This window comes from Microtus pennsylvanicus, chromosome 2 (genome assembly GCF_037038515.1).
Source record: "Microtus pennsylvanicus isolate mMicPen1 chromosome 2, mMicPen1.hap1, whole genome shotgun sequence".
NCBI lineage: Eukaryota > Metazoa > Chordata > Mammalia > Rodentia > Cricetidae > Microtus > Microtus pennsylvanicus.
In genome coordinates, this window is record NC_134580.1 from 11,142,135 (window position 1) to 11,157,311 (window position 15,177).

Consider the following 15,177-nt stretch of genomic DNA (forward strand, 5'->3'; position numbering starts at 1 on the left):
CAATTTTTACTTTAAGCAATCTGTTATGACTTGAATGCATTTTTATTTTCCCCTAGGGCTAAGTGAGGCAGGAGGTAGGGTGGGGCAGGAGGATCAGGGGTTCAAGGCAAGACTGGTTTACACAAGACTAAAAGAAATCCCCATTTTTTTTGATTTTATTAGTTGTGTGTATGATGTCTTAAGTCAGGGTTTCTATCACTATGAAGAGACACCATAACCACAGCAGCTCTTATAAAGGTAAACATTTCATGGGGTGGCTCACCCTTTCAGGGGTTCAGTCTACTATCATTAGGGCAGGGCATGACAGCATACATGCAGACACAGTGCTGGAGGACGAGCTGAGAGTGGACAAGGAGCTACATCTTGTTCCACAGGCAACAGGAAGTAGTCTGAGACACTGGGAGTGGCTTGAGCATATGAGGCCTCAAAGCCCATCCCAGTGACATTCTTCCTCCAAAAAGGCCACACCTCCTAATGGTGTCACTCCTTCTGGGAGTCATTTTTTTTCAAACCACCACAAGGCATGAGTGGAGGCACACACATGCCACAGTGATGTCGGAGGATGTCTCAGGAGTCAGGTTCACGAAGCAAGCACCCCGTGCCAGCCTCTGTGTGTGTGTGTGTATGGATATATTCTTGACTATAAAATGAGGGACTTTGTGGCTGAAACTCCAAGTTTTTGTCTTACTGATCCCAACCTTTTCATTTGCTAAATGCTGGCTTCAAACTCACTGTGTAGCTAAGGATGACCTTGAACTCCTAGGGTTGAGTAGACCACCAGGCCCACATCAGATGCCTCTGAGAGATCTGCCTGCTTCTCTGCTCCTCCTGAGGGCAGGATTAAAGTTCCTGACACCGTGCCCAACTGCTCTTAAAAAAAAATAAAAAAGGTGATTCATTTGGGGGTGGAGTGTGGTGAGGAATTCTTGCTCTGAAAATTTCCCCAAACAGCACGAGGTGAAGACGGAGGAAGGAGGCTCTCTGAGGATGAACCAGCAGGAATGAAGGCCAGGATGGAGTCTGCACCCACCTGAGTGTGAAGTATGGCCCAAGTTCTTCATGCTTCAGAGATGATCAGGGAAGTAAGCCCACTGTATCTATGGGGCAAGCCCAGTGTGATGGGGGTGGGGGAGGCGGCCCCTGGGGACAAAGAGGCTCAGCCCCCCCCCAACTGGATGTGAAACTGTTCTGAGACCTGGGATATTCTCAAACACCAGTGTTAGTTTTAGCTGTAATCTGGCCAGGGTACCCAGTCTCAGTCCCCTTGTTCTGAACACTGCGCTCACAGCCTCAGGTCCACACAGGCAAAGGTGTTTTTTTTTTTTTTTTTTTTGTTCTTTCGAAACATGAGTCATAACATGGATTATCTTGGGGCCTTCCCAGTCACCCTGAGTTGGCTCGGGAACTTCATGTCCACCCTCTCAGCTCCACCCCATTTTCTCAGTGTCTGTCTCAAAGTAGAGGCTCCCTTGCCCCCTCACCCCTTGAGACACTGTTGGAAAGTTCCCTGCAGTGGGGACAAAGGACAATGTCAGGTTTTCTGTTCACTGAAGAGGGGTGGGAATGGGGGGGATCAGCAGAGTCTGCAGGCCTGAGAAACCGGGGTCGCAGGCAGAAAAGTGGTCAGGGTGGTCCCTATCCTCTCTCCTGGGAATCCGAGCCTATCAACGACAGGCCACGCCCTCCCTCGAAGCTGTGTGTGCCCACCACTCACTTCACAGCCCAGGCTACAGCCCAGCCCTCTCCTTACACACCCACTGTGCACACACTTGCACACTGTCACGACAGGGCTCCTGCTCTGCCATTCTTTAAGAATGGCCTTGGCGCCAGGCAGCGGTGTGACTTTAATCCCAGCACTCGGGAGGCAGAGGCAGGCAGATCTCTGTGAGTTCGAGGCCAGCCTGGTCTACAAGAGCTAGTTCCAGGATAGGCTCCAAAGCTACAGAGAAACCCTGTCTTGAGGAAAAAAAATGGCCTTGGTGTGGCCCAGGGCCTTCAGTGTGAGATAAGAAACCACTGATCTTCAGATTCTTGGCTGCAGGAGTAAAGTCCTGTCCGGAGGCCAGCGGGCAGTTGTGCCTGGGACAGTGAGGCCATGAGGTGGAGGAAGAATGGGAGCGGCTCCGGGCCTCCTGCCAGCCCTACACAGGGCTGTCTCACCATCCAGCAAGTGCTGACTCCTTACCAGGCTCCACCAAGTTCAGGAGCAGCGACAGGCAGCCAGAGCCAAACTCCAGCAAGGAACCAGTCTAGTAGGTGAAGAATGAGAAGGGCTTGGAGAAAACCCTCAAGGAGGGTACCAGGGAACGAGGGGTATGCTCGTCTTTAAAATTTACTTCAGGTTCTGTGAGAGACACTGACTCGGAAATAGTGTGGAGAATGACCGAGGACGCCATCTGGAAGATGCCCACCTCCACGCCGGCAAACATAGCATGTGCCGGGCACCTGCAGGCACACACATACCTGCGGAGGAAGGGGCAGGGCCGCCGAGGACCAAGCTTTTGTTTCCAGCCACGAGAACCCCAAGGGGCAGAGCTGTGGGGCTCAGAACAGGAAAGCAAGCTGACCCACGTCACAGGACCCGGTGGTGAGACTCTCGGGCCTGGTCCTTTCCCACTTCACTACTTCCTCCGTGGCCACGCAGCCCAGGCCTCTGTTCTTGGGGGCAGGGTGAAGTGTTTTGTTTTGCTTTATTTTTATAAATGACATTGGGGAGGTATACACACACACACATGGAGGTCAAGGGACAACTTGCAGGACTAAGTTCTGGAGATGAAATTCAGGTCATCAGGGTTGGCAGCAAATCTCCCCAGCTGAGCCATCCTGCCTTGCTGGCCCTGGTTTGTTTTAGATGGGGTCTAGCGTAGCCCAGGCTGACCTCAAATGTACTGTGTAGCTAAAGATGACTTTGAACTTGGTTTGAACCGTTGTGCCTGCACGTGGTGCTACGGACTGACCTGTGGCTTCAGGGAGGATAGGCAAACACTACCTACTGAACCACACCCCACCCCTTATAAAACATAGGAATATCGCATGTGTGTGAGGACAGAGGATAAGTTATAATGTGCACTCTCCTGCTTTTACATGGAAGTCAAGCTCACACGGCAAACGCTTTTACCCCACAGACCACCCCATCTGCTTCCCCCTTGCATGGACTGGTCTTACGTTGTAGCCCAGGCTGGCCCGAAAAAACACTGCTCTTCCCACCTCTGCTGGCTACAAAAGTGAGCCACACCCAGCTGGGTGGAGGATCCTCGGTGCCATTCTGCAGTTTCCTTTCCTCTATAGGAATGGCCGGCTACCACTACTTAGGCAGGGACGAGAGGTACCATGGGACTTCTGCCACACTCGGGTCAGCGCCCTCCTGCAGAGAACTGAGCTTCCAGGAGGGGTATAAGAACCGCCCATACCAGGTAACCTGTGATGCAAAGCAAGCTCTCCCTGAGGATCTTAGTCCTGATTCAGGTCGCAAGCATCTGACAGCTTCCAGATTCAACCGAGCCTTTGAGTTGCCCAAGTATTCCACCTCAGCACCAAGCCTGGTCCCCATGCCCTCAGTCAGACCCACTGCCAGGAGCAGCCGCTCCCTGCTGGCTTCGGTAAGGTAAGCGAGGGCACCTGACTGCCATTAAAGTGTCACTCAGCCCTGCTGTGCAGCAGGGGCAGGCCAGCCCAAACCCCAGAGAGGCGCCTCTAGTCCCAGGGTCCCTGCCAAGCTTGGCAGGGATCTGGCAGCAGTGACAGCCTCAAGCTCCCCCGGCACTTGGAAGGCTCCCAGGCTCTCACTGGAGAATGTGACGCCACTTCTCTTGTTAAATGGCACCAGGTGGCAAAGAAAAAGTGGCACAGAGACCTGAGGGAGACATGTGCACATCGTGCGCCTAGGCGAGGGTGAGGGCGAAGCAGGGGACACAAACAGGAGGCGTCCCTGTGCTGCCTTCCTCTGGTTCAGGTGCCTCACTCTCCCACCCCACTCGGGGTCAGGGCACTAAAGGGTCTGGGAACAACGCCCTGAAGACTGCTGCTTTCTCAGGCCCTCCCAGGGGAGGTGCCACGCTTTTGTTGAGTCACACAGAACCGGGGACAATGCAGGCAGGCCTGCCATCCATTGGCTATGATTACGGGCACGCCTTCAGTGAAGTCTGTCTCAGGAACCCTGACACAGGGAACCAGCAACCCTGAGGCATGCTGGGAGGTCCACAGGAGCTGCTGCCCTGTGAGCAGAACGCTGTGAAGGGAAGCGTGAAGGGTTCTGCAAGCGTCACATGACACGCGTGGCCTCATAGGGTTCTACAGAGCTAATCCCCCCCCCCCACTGGGACCCAGGGGCCATCAAGTCAGAAATCTACATCTAGCTAGGTCGGGTGGTTCCCACATTTAATTCCAGCACTGGGGAGGCAGAGGCAGGTGATCTGAGTTCAAGGCCAGCCTCTTCTACAGAGTGAGTTTACTACACACACAGAAACCCTGTCTCAAAAACAAACAAAAGCCCAAGGCACAAAAAACCCAACAATAACAAAAAAAAACAGAGAAGTATGTCTAACTCTTCATTCTAGGGGCAGGCCTTTGGGCTATTCTGAAGGTAGCTACAGGCCCTGTGACATCCAAGCAGAGGCTGTCCCTGCCACTATTGATGGAAGCCTTCTGTGCTAAACAGACCTCCCCCAACACCCCCATGAGCTAAGCCCACTCCTGTAGCACTGGGAATCTTGGCTAACAGAACTTCCCCAGTCCAACCTGGCTCTTGTGCAAACTTCCCTTGCATCTGAAGTGGAGTGTGCATGGGCCTCTTGCTTCTCACACTGACCTTGCTGGTGTCACGTCTGCCTGCTATAAGACAGCTTTAAGAACCAGCTCGGTCTGGTTTTACATGACTGCTGAATGCCTTGTTGCTGCTGTACAGGGCATGCCGATCTGCCAGACAAACAGGCAAGCTGCAGGAGTAACGCAGTCGCAGGCAGCATGCCACCTACCATGTCATTTAATCCCCTCAACATGACATGAGAACCAACCATACCATTTACACCAGGAAACAGTTCCCAGGAGCAACGGCCGGGTTATAAGAAGCAGGGCCAGCACGTGACACTTCTCTGGGATCCTGGAAGCCACGCTCTCCCCTTAATTGCACTGAGTCAGTTTCCTCATTTACAAAGTCAAATGGTGGATGAGACAGATTTTCAGGTTTTTTTTTTTTTTAAGTCATGGCTCTTTATTCCAAAGAAACCTTCAGTGGATGCAGCCCACCAGACAGGTGAAGATAAGGGGCCTCTGTGGGGTGAGTTGGGAGGCATGGGATTCCAACCACGGGGCTCCCTTCCCCATTCCTGCCCAGCACTGCACTGCTGGGTGGAGCAGAGCTCACTCAGCCCTGCAGTGAGCAGGCTGCCTCCCGGGCCTGCCAGGCCCTGACTGGTCTTCACCAACAGTGATTGCTTACGGAGCTAGAGTCAAACGCGGGATGGCAGCAGCGCTCACGACTCCTTTGGATGGGGGCTGTCCGAGCTCCTCAGCAAAGACAGCAGGTTCAGCGCTGAGACACCGGGCACGTGGCCAGCACAGATCTGCAGCATGCGTACCAGGCGCTGGGCCATGGTGGCTCGAAAGCTCTCCACCTTCAGGGAAGGGCAAAGAACAGCAGTGAGGGGGTGAGATGCAGGGGTACCCCATGATTGTGCCATACCCAACCGGGTAGCTTTTAAAACCTAGAGACACCCAGAGACTGTGAGTCCCGATCAAGAAGAAATAGGGGATTGACAAGACTGGTTGGTGGTGGTGGCACACACCTTTAATCCCAGCACTCAGGACGCAGAGGCAGGCAGATCTCTTGAGTTTGAGGCCAGCCTGGTCTACAGAGCGAGTTCCAGGATGGCCAGGGTTACATAGAGAAACCCTGTCTTGACAAATCAACCAAGCAAACAAACAAAAAACCTGATAAGGTCAAATACAGTCCAGGGTCACAGAGGCGTGACTGCAGAGCTGGGACCTCAACCGTGGCTAGTCCCAGGCACCCCAGGAAGACACAGGGACAATAGGGAGGATGGACAGAGTGGCCCTCGACACAGATAAGAGTGTGTGACTCATACCCACGTGTCCTTTATTGGGTCCAGGGAAGCCGTGGGTTGTGCAGCTGTCCTGACAGAGTGAGTTCTGGGCAAGTAAGAAGTGCTTACAAGCATTTGCCTTGCGAACAGCAAATGCTCCAACAAGTGGCCTCGGGCACTGTTGGCCGGTCACTGACTGCTCCCACAACTGTGCTCATCTCTAGAGGCAGGACCATCCTACCGGCCATGCCGGAAGCCTCAGGTGTCCGACTCGTCTTCCTGTCACCTCACATCTGGCCACTAGCACATTCTGTTGACTGTCCAGGAAACAGCAAGGACTATGGACCATCCCATGTCACTCTTCCTGGACATCACTGAACCCAGGCCACTCAATCCTTCCAAAAAAATCTCTGAACTCTGTCCTCATTTCTGCCCCACTCACAGAGTCAGAGCAGAGACACATCCCCCCCGCACCTCCCAGACCGCAAGCTTCCAGCAACCCCAGCTGTATCTGGAGGAAAAGGCACAGCCTTTACTGACTTGATGATCCCATCACTACTGGCACTTCCCACTGCTCTGCCCGCCCAGTGTTCTCCCCTTCAGTACCCACACAGCTACACCCCAAGCTCCCATCCCTCACACCCCAGTCATATTCTCTCTCTGTCTCTGTCTCTCTCTGTCTCTGTCTCTGTCTCTCTCTCTCTCTCCAGACAGGGTTTCTCTGTGTAGCCTTGGCTGTCCTAGAACTTTCTCTGTAAACCAGGCTGGCCTCAAACTCACAGAGATCCACCTGCCTCTGCCTCTGTAGTGCTGGAACTAACGGTGTGCAGAAACACCGCCCGGCTCCAGCCATTCTTTTTAACACAGCAAACAAACAAGCAGAGTGGCCTGTGTGTGCTCCTGACTAGCACACAGGCAGGGTCTCTATATAAACTTCACCATTTTGTTCTGTGCGATGTCTCCAATGCCAGCAATGGTGCTGGGCACACTGTATATGCGAGAGGTATTTTGAATCCCCCTCCTCGAAGGTCTCTATCTCCAATCTACCGCTGCTCTAGTCTGAGCGCCACAGATGTCTCTTGCCATTCAAGCTCCACATGGAGACACCCCCAACACCATTCTGATCGCAGTTATGACGGCCCACGCCCACGGAAAGACACGCTCTGCCGGGCTGCCAAGCACCTCACTAATGTCTGAAAAGACAGGGCGGTGTTTGCTTTGTGTCCCCAAGCACTAGCACAGGCCCTGAGGTAGACAGTGCCACTGGGCGAGTCGCACCCCTCCTAGCGCTGCCCAAGCCCCCTAGTGCTGCGATCCTTTAATACAGCCCTCATGCTGCAGTGACCCCACCCATAACATTATTTTGTTGCTACTTCATAACTCTAATTTTGACACTGTTAGGAATCTTAACGTAAATATCTGATATGCAGGATATCAGATATGTGACCCCCAAAGGGGTCTCGACCCACAGAGGTTGAGAAGTATCGTCCAAGTGTGTTTCCCAGTCTAAAAGAGAGCTAGCAACTCTCCGTCACACAAAGGCATCCAAATATGTTGAGGTTCCAACTTGTTAAGACAGTAGGTATGCTCTGAAAAGGACAACCCAGACACGTGGGCCCCCCAAGGCACATGTTCTGGGCAGGTATCTGTGGCCTTGCTGCCAGCTGAAGACGAGACTGCAGCTTTTGCTTTCCTCTCCACAGCTGGCCCGTGACTTTCCTTCAAAACCACATTTAGAGAGAGAATGTGTGTATGTGTACACCCACGCATGAAGGTCAGAGGTCAATTTGCATTCTCTCCTTACCTGTGGGGCCCAGGGACAGAACTCAGGCTGAGAGCAGTGCCTTCACCCGCTGAACCCCATTGCTGTTCTAGTCTAGGCCTCGAGGGCTGTGAAAACTCAAAAACTGGTGTGGCCTGCCACCACATGGCCACATGCAGAACAGCAAGAGCACCTGTCACAGGGTTAGCAGGCACCACAACCACCACCTGCACCTGCGTTACAAAAGTCGTCCCGTTCCTCTCCACCCCCCCCCCCCCCCCCAATTTTCGAAGACAGGGTTTCTTTGTAGCTTTGAAGCCTGTTCTGGAACTCACTCTGTAGAACTCACAGAGATCCACCTGCCTCTGTTTGCTGAGTGCTGGGATTAAAGGTGTGCGCCACCACCGCCGGACTGGTAAAGATGATTCTTCAGTAAGCGATCATAAAACTACGGAGAAACAGACCTAAGGCGACTCACGCAAAGCCACATGGTCAGCAGGCCTCAATGGGGGGACAGCCGCACACTAACCGGCTGGCTTTACCTTACTGTGTGACTGAGCAAGGTGACTCTTTCTGGGGTGTTTTCTCAGGAGTTTGTTATGAGGAAAACCTGGAGGATGAGACACTTCGGATGTGCCAGGGTACAGGGTGTCGTCACCTCTGAGAGCACAGCCTGGATCTAGTCAAGACTTCTGAAAACAATTGTTAACAAGAAAGACCGATGTGTAATGAATGGCATGTATACCCTGATCCATGTTTCAGTCTTGGGGCAGTTTAGCAACCAGAGCACAGTTGTGATGAGTTGTTAACATGTAAATCAGTACCTCTGTGTATGGGTGTTCTGCCTGCATGTATGTGTGTGTGCCTGGTGCCCGAGAAGGCCAAGTTATAGATAGTTGTAAGCTGCTACGTAGATGCTGAGAATCAAACTCAGGTCCTCTGCAAGAATAGCAAAAGCTCTTGACTAATAAGCCAGCATTACAGCTCCAACACACTATGTCTGTTGGTAACTTAGCTATTCCCATTAACACTCTTGGCTAACTCATGAGCTCAGCTCCACCTAGAAGGTTGTATGATGCTGTGGGGAGCAGACAAGTTCTACTTCTCATCCAAATTTATAGATAACCTGAATTCTGCTATCACGGGCACAGTTCACAGACCAAATAACAGAAAACCCTGGCCACAGGATGTGTTGGATTTTGTCCTGAGCAGGCCGGGTATGTAGGTGGGGCAGCCTGGGTCCAGAGAACGTTTGGTAATTCTCCCAGGGAGCGTACACTAACTCCTGCTGAACAACACCTGCCAATGCAAATGCACTTCTGGGGCTCCAGAGCTGGCGTGGTGGGTGATGCTCAACAAGCATGCGCTCTGATCCCAGCAGCCATGTCAAAAGCTGTACACGGCTGCAGGTGCCAGTAACTCTAGTGCTGTGGGCAGAGGCAGGACACTGCTGGGGCTTGACAGCCACCAGTCTAGTTCCAGATTCAGCAAAAACCCTGCTCAAGGGAACTCGGCAGTGTGAGAGAAGGACACCTGACACTCTTCTCTGGCTTCGGGGAATGCGCAGGTACACGATCCCTCCCCCTACATATGCATACAGCGCAAACACAGAATAAAAGGAGAAAAAGCAGGGCTGGAAAGATGACTCAGTATAGCACTGACTGCTCTTCCAGAGGACCTGGGTTCAATTCCCAGCACCCACACGGCAGCTCACAACTATCCACAATTCTAGTTCTAAGGGACCCGACACACATGGCAAAACACCAATAAACATCATGAAAAAGAAAAAGAAAAAAAGAGCCAGGTGGTGGTGGCACACGCTTTTAATCCTAGCACTTGGGTAGCAGAGACAGGCAGATCTCTTGTGAGTTCGAGGCCAGCCTGGTTTACAGAGTTGAGTTCCAAGACAGGCTCCAAATCTACAGAGAAACCCTACCTTGAAAAACCAAAGAGAGAGAAAACGTATACCTGCTTTGTTATGGCTAGACAGGGCTCACCTGGGGAGCACACCTACAAAAGCCCTGTGACACCACAGACTGTAGTCCATGGAGGGTAGATGACATCAGGTACTCTTAACAGCCAGAATAACAGGCACGAGGTCAATTAGACATGACACTTCATAAGTACTTATACCCTAGCAGGAGAGGGCAATATTAACAGGGACTTTCAAACACACACACACACACACACGACTTACCTGCTGACCCTTCAGTAAGCATTCCCAATGTGTTTTCACTGCCCTTTCCTTGTACTGAAGTATAATACTGACCACAAAGACAGGGCTCTCACCTCTAAGTCACAGAAGAGCAAGGGGCTTCGGTAGGTGTGGGCCAGCTTTACGACAGTGCTCCGGTGAACGCTGCAGTGGCTCTCCCGTCCAGCTGCAAAGAAGCCAGGCACATTGCAGGCTACATCTGCCAGAGACCCACCTGCCTCTGTCTCCACCTCCTGAGCTACACAGTGAGTCCCTGTCTCAAAATGTAAAGCAGGACTGTGAACCTCTGCTCTCCACTGTGGAGCTATAGTGCCCGGGGCAAGTCACTTAACCTTATGGCCAGTCCTCTCAGGCGTAAATCTGAGGCAGTGCCCACTCAAAGACCTCTGGGATGAGAAACCAGAGTGGTGCGCTGTGGGAGCCATGATTACCAGTAAGACTGCCTCGTCTCAGGATCAGCAGGGCTTTGTTCAGAGAACTGCAGCTGACCCAAAGGATGAGAGGAAAGGGAGTTAGGCTAGACACAGAGGCCAACTGCAAAATCCTTGAGGCTTGATCTCACCAGGCTGTCAGCTGGCCTTGGACTTTCAGTAATCCCCTGTGTGCTGTCCTCAAATTCCTGACCCTCGTGTGTTAGCAGCATCCAGCATGTTGAGATTATAGGTCTGTGCCACTTCCAGTTTACTTTGTATTTTCAGAGGATTTGAATTTCACTCTGAAAGCCAGAGGAGTCAGCAAGGAATTCCAAGTAAGGGCATAATTAGCTACCTGGATCGAGTTAGAAGGTCAGCTGTGCCCGGCATGGTACTGCACATCTTTAGCCTTTAATCCCAGCACTTAGGAGGCAGGGGCATCTCTGTGAGTTTGAGGCCAGACTCATCTACATAGTGAGTTCCAGGACAGTCAGAGCTACACAGTGAGACCCTGTCTCAAAGTACATTCTAAAATGGAGGTCGGAGATGACTGCTCTTCCAGACGACCTGGGTTCAATTCCCAGCACCCACGGTGGCTCACAATCATCTGTAACTGTAACTCCAGCTCTAGAAGATCCCAAGTCCTCTTTGGACCTCCTCAGACAGCAAGTGGGTAAGGAGAATCTCTCTGCAGGCCGCCATAGCAAGGGGCCACAACTGTGATTACTCTAACGCTCTAAGCTGGGGTAGAGGTGAGCAGGAAGGGGCCCACACTTACCCCCTGTGGCGAGGAAGCAGACTTTCCCCAGGAAGAAGTGACTGTCCACGTGGTTCAGAGATTCCTCTACCTTCTGGAAGCTGGGACACAAGGCCAAGCAAGAAAAAAAAAAAAAAAAACAAAACAAAACATAAGACAGAATTTTACAACAGAGCCCTGCTTGGGTATGCCTCTAATACTACCACTCAGGAAACAGAGGCAGGCAAAGTCTCTAACTTTGAAGCCAGCCTGATCTAGAGTTCCAGGACATTCGAGGCTACTTAGAGAACTCTGTCTCAACATTTCCCCCCATGTTGTTTTTTGAGATAGGATGCCATTATTGTAGCTCAAGCTGGCGTCTATCTCCTGATCCTCCTGTCTCAGCATTCTGAGTGCTGGGATCATGATATACAATATTATGCCTAGCTAAAACCTGGGTTATTTTTTGATATTTATTCATTGTGTGTGTGCACGCACACACATCCATGGAAGGTACCGTGAAGTACTTGCGTGGGTCAGAACTGGCGTTGAACTCGGGTGATTAAGCCATCTTGCTGTCTACCTTACCCTTTTGAGTCAAGATCTCACATAGTTCAGGCTGCCCTGAAGATGACCTTGAACTTCTGATCTTCCTGTCTCCGCGTCCCAAATGTTGGGATTTTCCCGTCTGTTTATTTTTTCAAAGGTTTTATTATTATTTTAAACTATGTGTTGATCAGTGCTTGCGTGAATTTAGGTGTACAGGAGTGCTGGTGTCTGGAGGCCAGATGCATTGGATCCCCCGAGCTGAAGTTATAGATTGTGAACCTCCTATTGTGAGTGCTGGAAACCAAACTTTCATAACCACTGAGCCACCTGCCCAGCCCATACCATTTGAAAATTTACTTTTACTTATACAGAAATTGATGAATGCTTATAATTGCTTATAAAATAATCAGGCAGTAAATATTGTGTACACACACACCCACACACGCACACACTTTAAGAGTCCTTTTCATTGAGGATTCTTGGCTGCCAACTCTCCAGAGGAAACTGCTGCCAACAGTTTGGGGTGTAATTCTTCTAGGAATTTTCTCTGCAAACACCTGCTGTTTTTCTCAAATACTGTCCTGCATACTATCAACTCCTGACTGCTGTAGGTTTGATAGGGTTTAGTCGCTAACAGGTCATGTGCTGAAATTTAACCCCTGTAGAACCCAGCCCTGACAAGCTCCACAGAGGTCCCAATACCTGGTTCAAAGAAAGACCACAAACTGACACCAGCTAGGAACAGACTGTCCAAAGGAAATTCTTAATATTCCAACCATTGTAGATAGGATCACCTGCCAGCACACACCCATCGCTTGTCACCAGGACACCCCCTAGCCAAATGTCAGCTAATCAGGGGTCCTGAACCTTAGCAATCCCTTACCCCAACCTCTGCTATTATAAAAACCAACCCCAGCTGAGCTCGGGGCTCTCCGATACGTTGGACACATGGAGAATTCGAGTTTGCAAACTTGTGTAGGAATAAAGGCCCTTTGCTTTTACATACAGGACTCGTTCTCCTAGTTGGTTTGGGGGTGACTCGGTTGCAATCTGCTGGCTTGGACTGTCAGCTGGGTACCCTGTTCCTTGAAGAGACAAGCCCCGCCCACTCCCAACCTCCCCACGCCCACGTCCCCCTGTCGGGACCGGTCTCAGGTCACACCCCGTTTATAAATGATCTGGGCATAACAACCCCCAGTGTAAAAAACCTCAGCGGAGCACTGGTTCACAGCACTACAGACAAGATAGACAGGAAACAGGGCATGAAGTGTAGGCGTGCAAAGTTAAGCGCCCTGACTCTTTGAGAGGACTTGAGTTTGCCAGAACCCACAGGGCAGCTCACCACAGACTCTAACTGCAGGGGGTACGATGCTCCGAGAACCCACAGGGCAGCTCACCACCGACTGTAACGGCAGGGGGTACAAAGCTCTCTTTTGGTCCCCTTAGGCACTAGGCGTGGAGGTGCTAACGAATAGGTCTTGGTTCCTCTTTCAAACCCTGTAGCCCTCCCTCCTCACCCCAGGCAGCCTCTCAGGGTCCCGCCTTCCCATCACGTGGTTACCGTTCCCTCAGTGGCCAAGCCAGATCCTCCAGAGGCCTGTCCTGGCTCTCACCTGTGTTTGCTGTGAAGGTTAATCACAAACGCAATCAGGTCAATTCGGGGCCGGTTCACGTCAGAGGGCAAAGGGAGGGAGTTGGCCAAGTGGCTGAAAAACAAGAAGGGCTGGACTGAAAACTACAGGCGTAGCCACCTCACAGCGACTGCTCAGGTACCGTCCTTTACTGAGGAAGCAGCTGCCTCAGGAGTCCAGCACTGACGTGGGACACAACCAGTTCTTCCCAGACCAAAAGTATAACATTTTTAAAAATGTTGTCATTTCCCCCCAAGACATGGTCAGGTGCGGCCTGTAACATTCTAAGTAGTTGAGCCCACTACAGGTGGCACCATTTTCTGGAAGGGGACCGGATTGTCTAAGAAGAAAGCAACCTAAGTACTTGCAAGTATGCTTTCCTCTTGACTGTGGATATGATGTCACTGCTTCAAGTTCCCGCAGCGCCAGCTTCTCCAGCCACCACGGGCTGGAACCTGGCACTGCGAGCCAAGCATCTCTTATCCCTTGAGTTGCTTTCGTCAGAGTATCTTACGCAGCAAAAGGAAGCGAAACCAAGGCACAAACCTCTGCTTTGTTTTTAGGTGCTGACGACCAGTGGGTAAGTGGGCTTTTGGCGTTGTGTGTGGGTCATGAACATTTGCAGAGACTTGTAAAAAGTCAGTTCCGCCAGGGTGGGCAGGACGAGGGAGGACAGGTGGTATCTGGGAGGAGTTGGGTCCTCTCCCAAAGGCTCCCTTCCCTTCCCTTCCCCGCAGGCCAGCCCAGAGTTCAGACTGCACCAACGCAACTTACACCCTCAGCTCGGAAGCACAGCCGTCTTTGAGCATGGACTCTGCCAGCTGCTGCAGAAGCGCATCCTCCGTGCCCACCAGCTGCGAAAGGAGAGGACCAGACAGGTGGAGACCCAAGCAGGGCGGCTCCGCTGGAGGGCCCGGCGCTTTGAATCCCCCATGAGGGTATACACCCAGCCAGAGGCGGCTCCAGGGGGAACCGGGCAAGCGACACTCCAAGGAACCGCTCGGCCTCTCCCACCGAACGCGGGAAACCCATGTTCTAACTGAAACGCCCACTCAAGCATGCGGCAGAGCCAGCCGCGCGCCCATTGGTGGAGGCGCTATTCAGTTTCGCGAGCCGCCGCTCCTATTGGTCCAGAGTAGTGAGCCCGCCCACCCCGGACGGGCGCGCTGTGGCTTGAGGAAGCACAAGGGCCCGGGCTTGCGGGAAGCCGGCCCAGGGCGCCTTCCGTACCTACCAAGATGGTTGCCCGGTTCAGGTCGGGCAGCTTGTCCATCGGCCTCAGCACCGACATCTCAGCGGCAGCCGAGCCACCCAGCTCAGCGCGCCGCGGTTTCAAACCTCCCGGAGTCCCGCCTCCAGTGGGCGGGGCTGGGCGGGGCTTGAACTTCCGGGCGGGCCTCTGCCTGCCCGCCTTCTAAAAGAAACCGCCGCCTCCCTGCCTGCCCCTCAGGAGCAGTACGTACTCTTAACTGCTGAGCCATCACTCCGGCCACTACCATCCTCCTCTTTTAAAAAAAATATTTAGTTCATTATATATATTTTTGAAGTTTTCAATTTAATTGAAACGAGTTTTCAGACCGTCATGAGCTGCCACGTGGGTGTTCCGAATCCAACCTGGGTCCTCCGGAAGAACAGCCAGTGCTCTGAACGGTTGAGCCATCTCTCCTGATACAGCCTATTCCCTACCTGCCTATTCCTGATTTCTCTCTCCTCTAGTCTTGGGAACCCTCCCTTCCCCCAATTACCAGAAAGTTCCAATGTATGGTTTTTCTTTAAGTTCCTAAACTTCTCTCTTTAGTCTCTGTCTCAGCAGATTTCCGCTTGACTGAC

General features: G+C 52.1%; 1 protein-coding gene across 1 annotated transcript; it reads right to left on the reverse strand.

Annotated features, from left to right (window-relative positions):
• Nucleotides 1–5,015: 5,015 nt before the first annotated feature.
• On the reverse strand, nucleotides 5,016–14,708 carry Cenpm (centromere protein M). The gene is made up of 6 exons (XM_075960110.1): nucleotides 14,582–14,708; nucleotides 14,122–14,201; nucleotides 13,330–13,422; nucleotides 11,210–11,289; nucleotides 10,093–10,184; nucleotides 5,016–5,612 (listed from the first exon to the last, which is right to left on the reverse strand). Exons 1-6 carry the CDS (start codon nucleotides 14,636–14,638, stop codon nucleotides 5,472–5,474), a joined length of 543 nt encoding a protein of 180 aa, XP_075816225.1. The 5' UTR covers nucleotides 14,639–14,708; the 3' UTR covers nucleotides 5,016–5,471.
• Nucleotides 14,709–15,177: the final 469 nt, after the last annotated feature.

Excerpts from the sequence above, each read along its gene's own strand:
- Cenpm (XM_075960110.1), bottom strand. The coding sequence starts at position 14,638 with ATGTCGGTGCTGAGGCCGATGGACAAGCTGCCCGACCTGAACCGGGCA. Across the intron at positions 13,423-14,121 it reads TGTGCTTCCGAGCTGAGGGT|CCACTTGGCCAACTCCCTCC; the intron begins GTAAGTTGCGTT and ends CTTGTTTTTCAG. Across the intron at positions 11,290-13,329 it reads AACCTTCACAGCAAACACAG|CTTCCAGAAGGTAGAGGAAT; the intron begins GTGAGAGCCAGG and ends CTTGTGTCCCAG.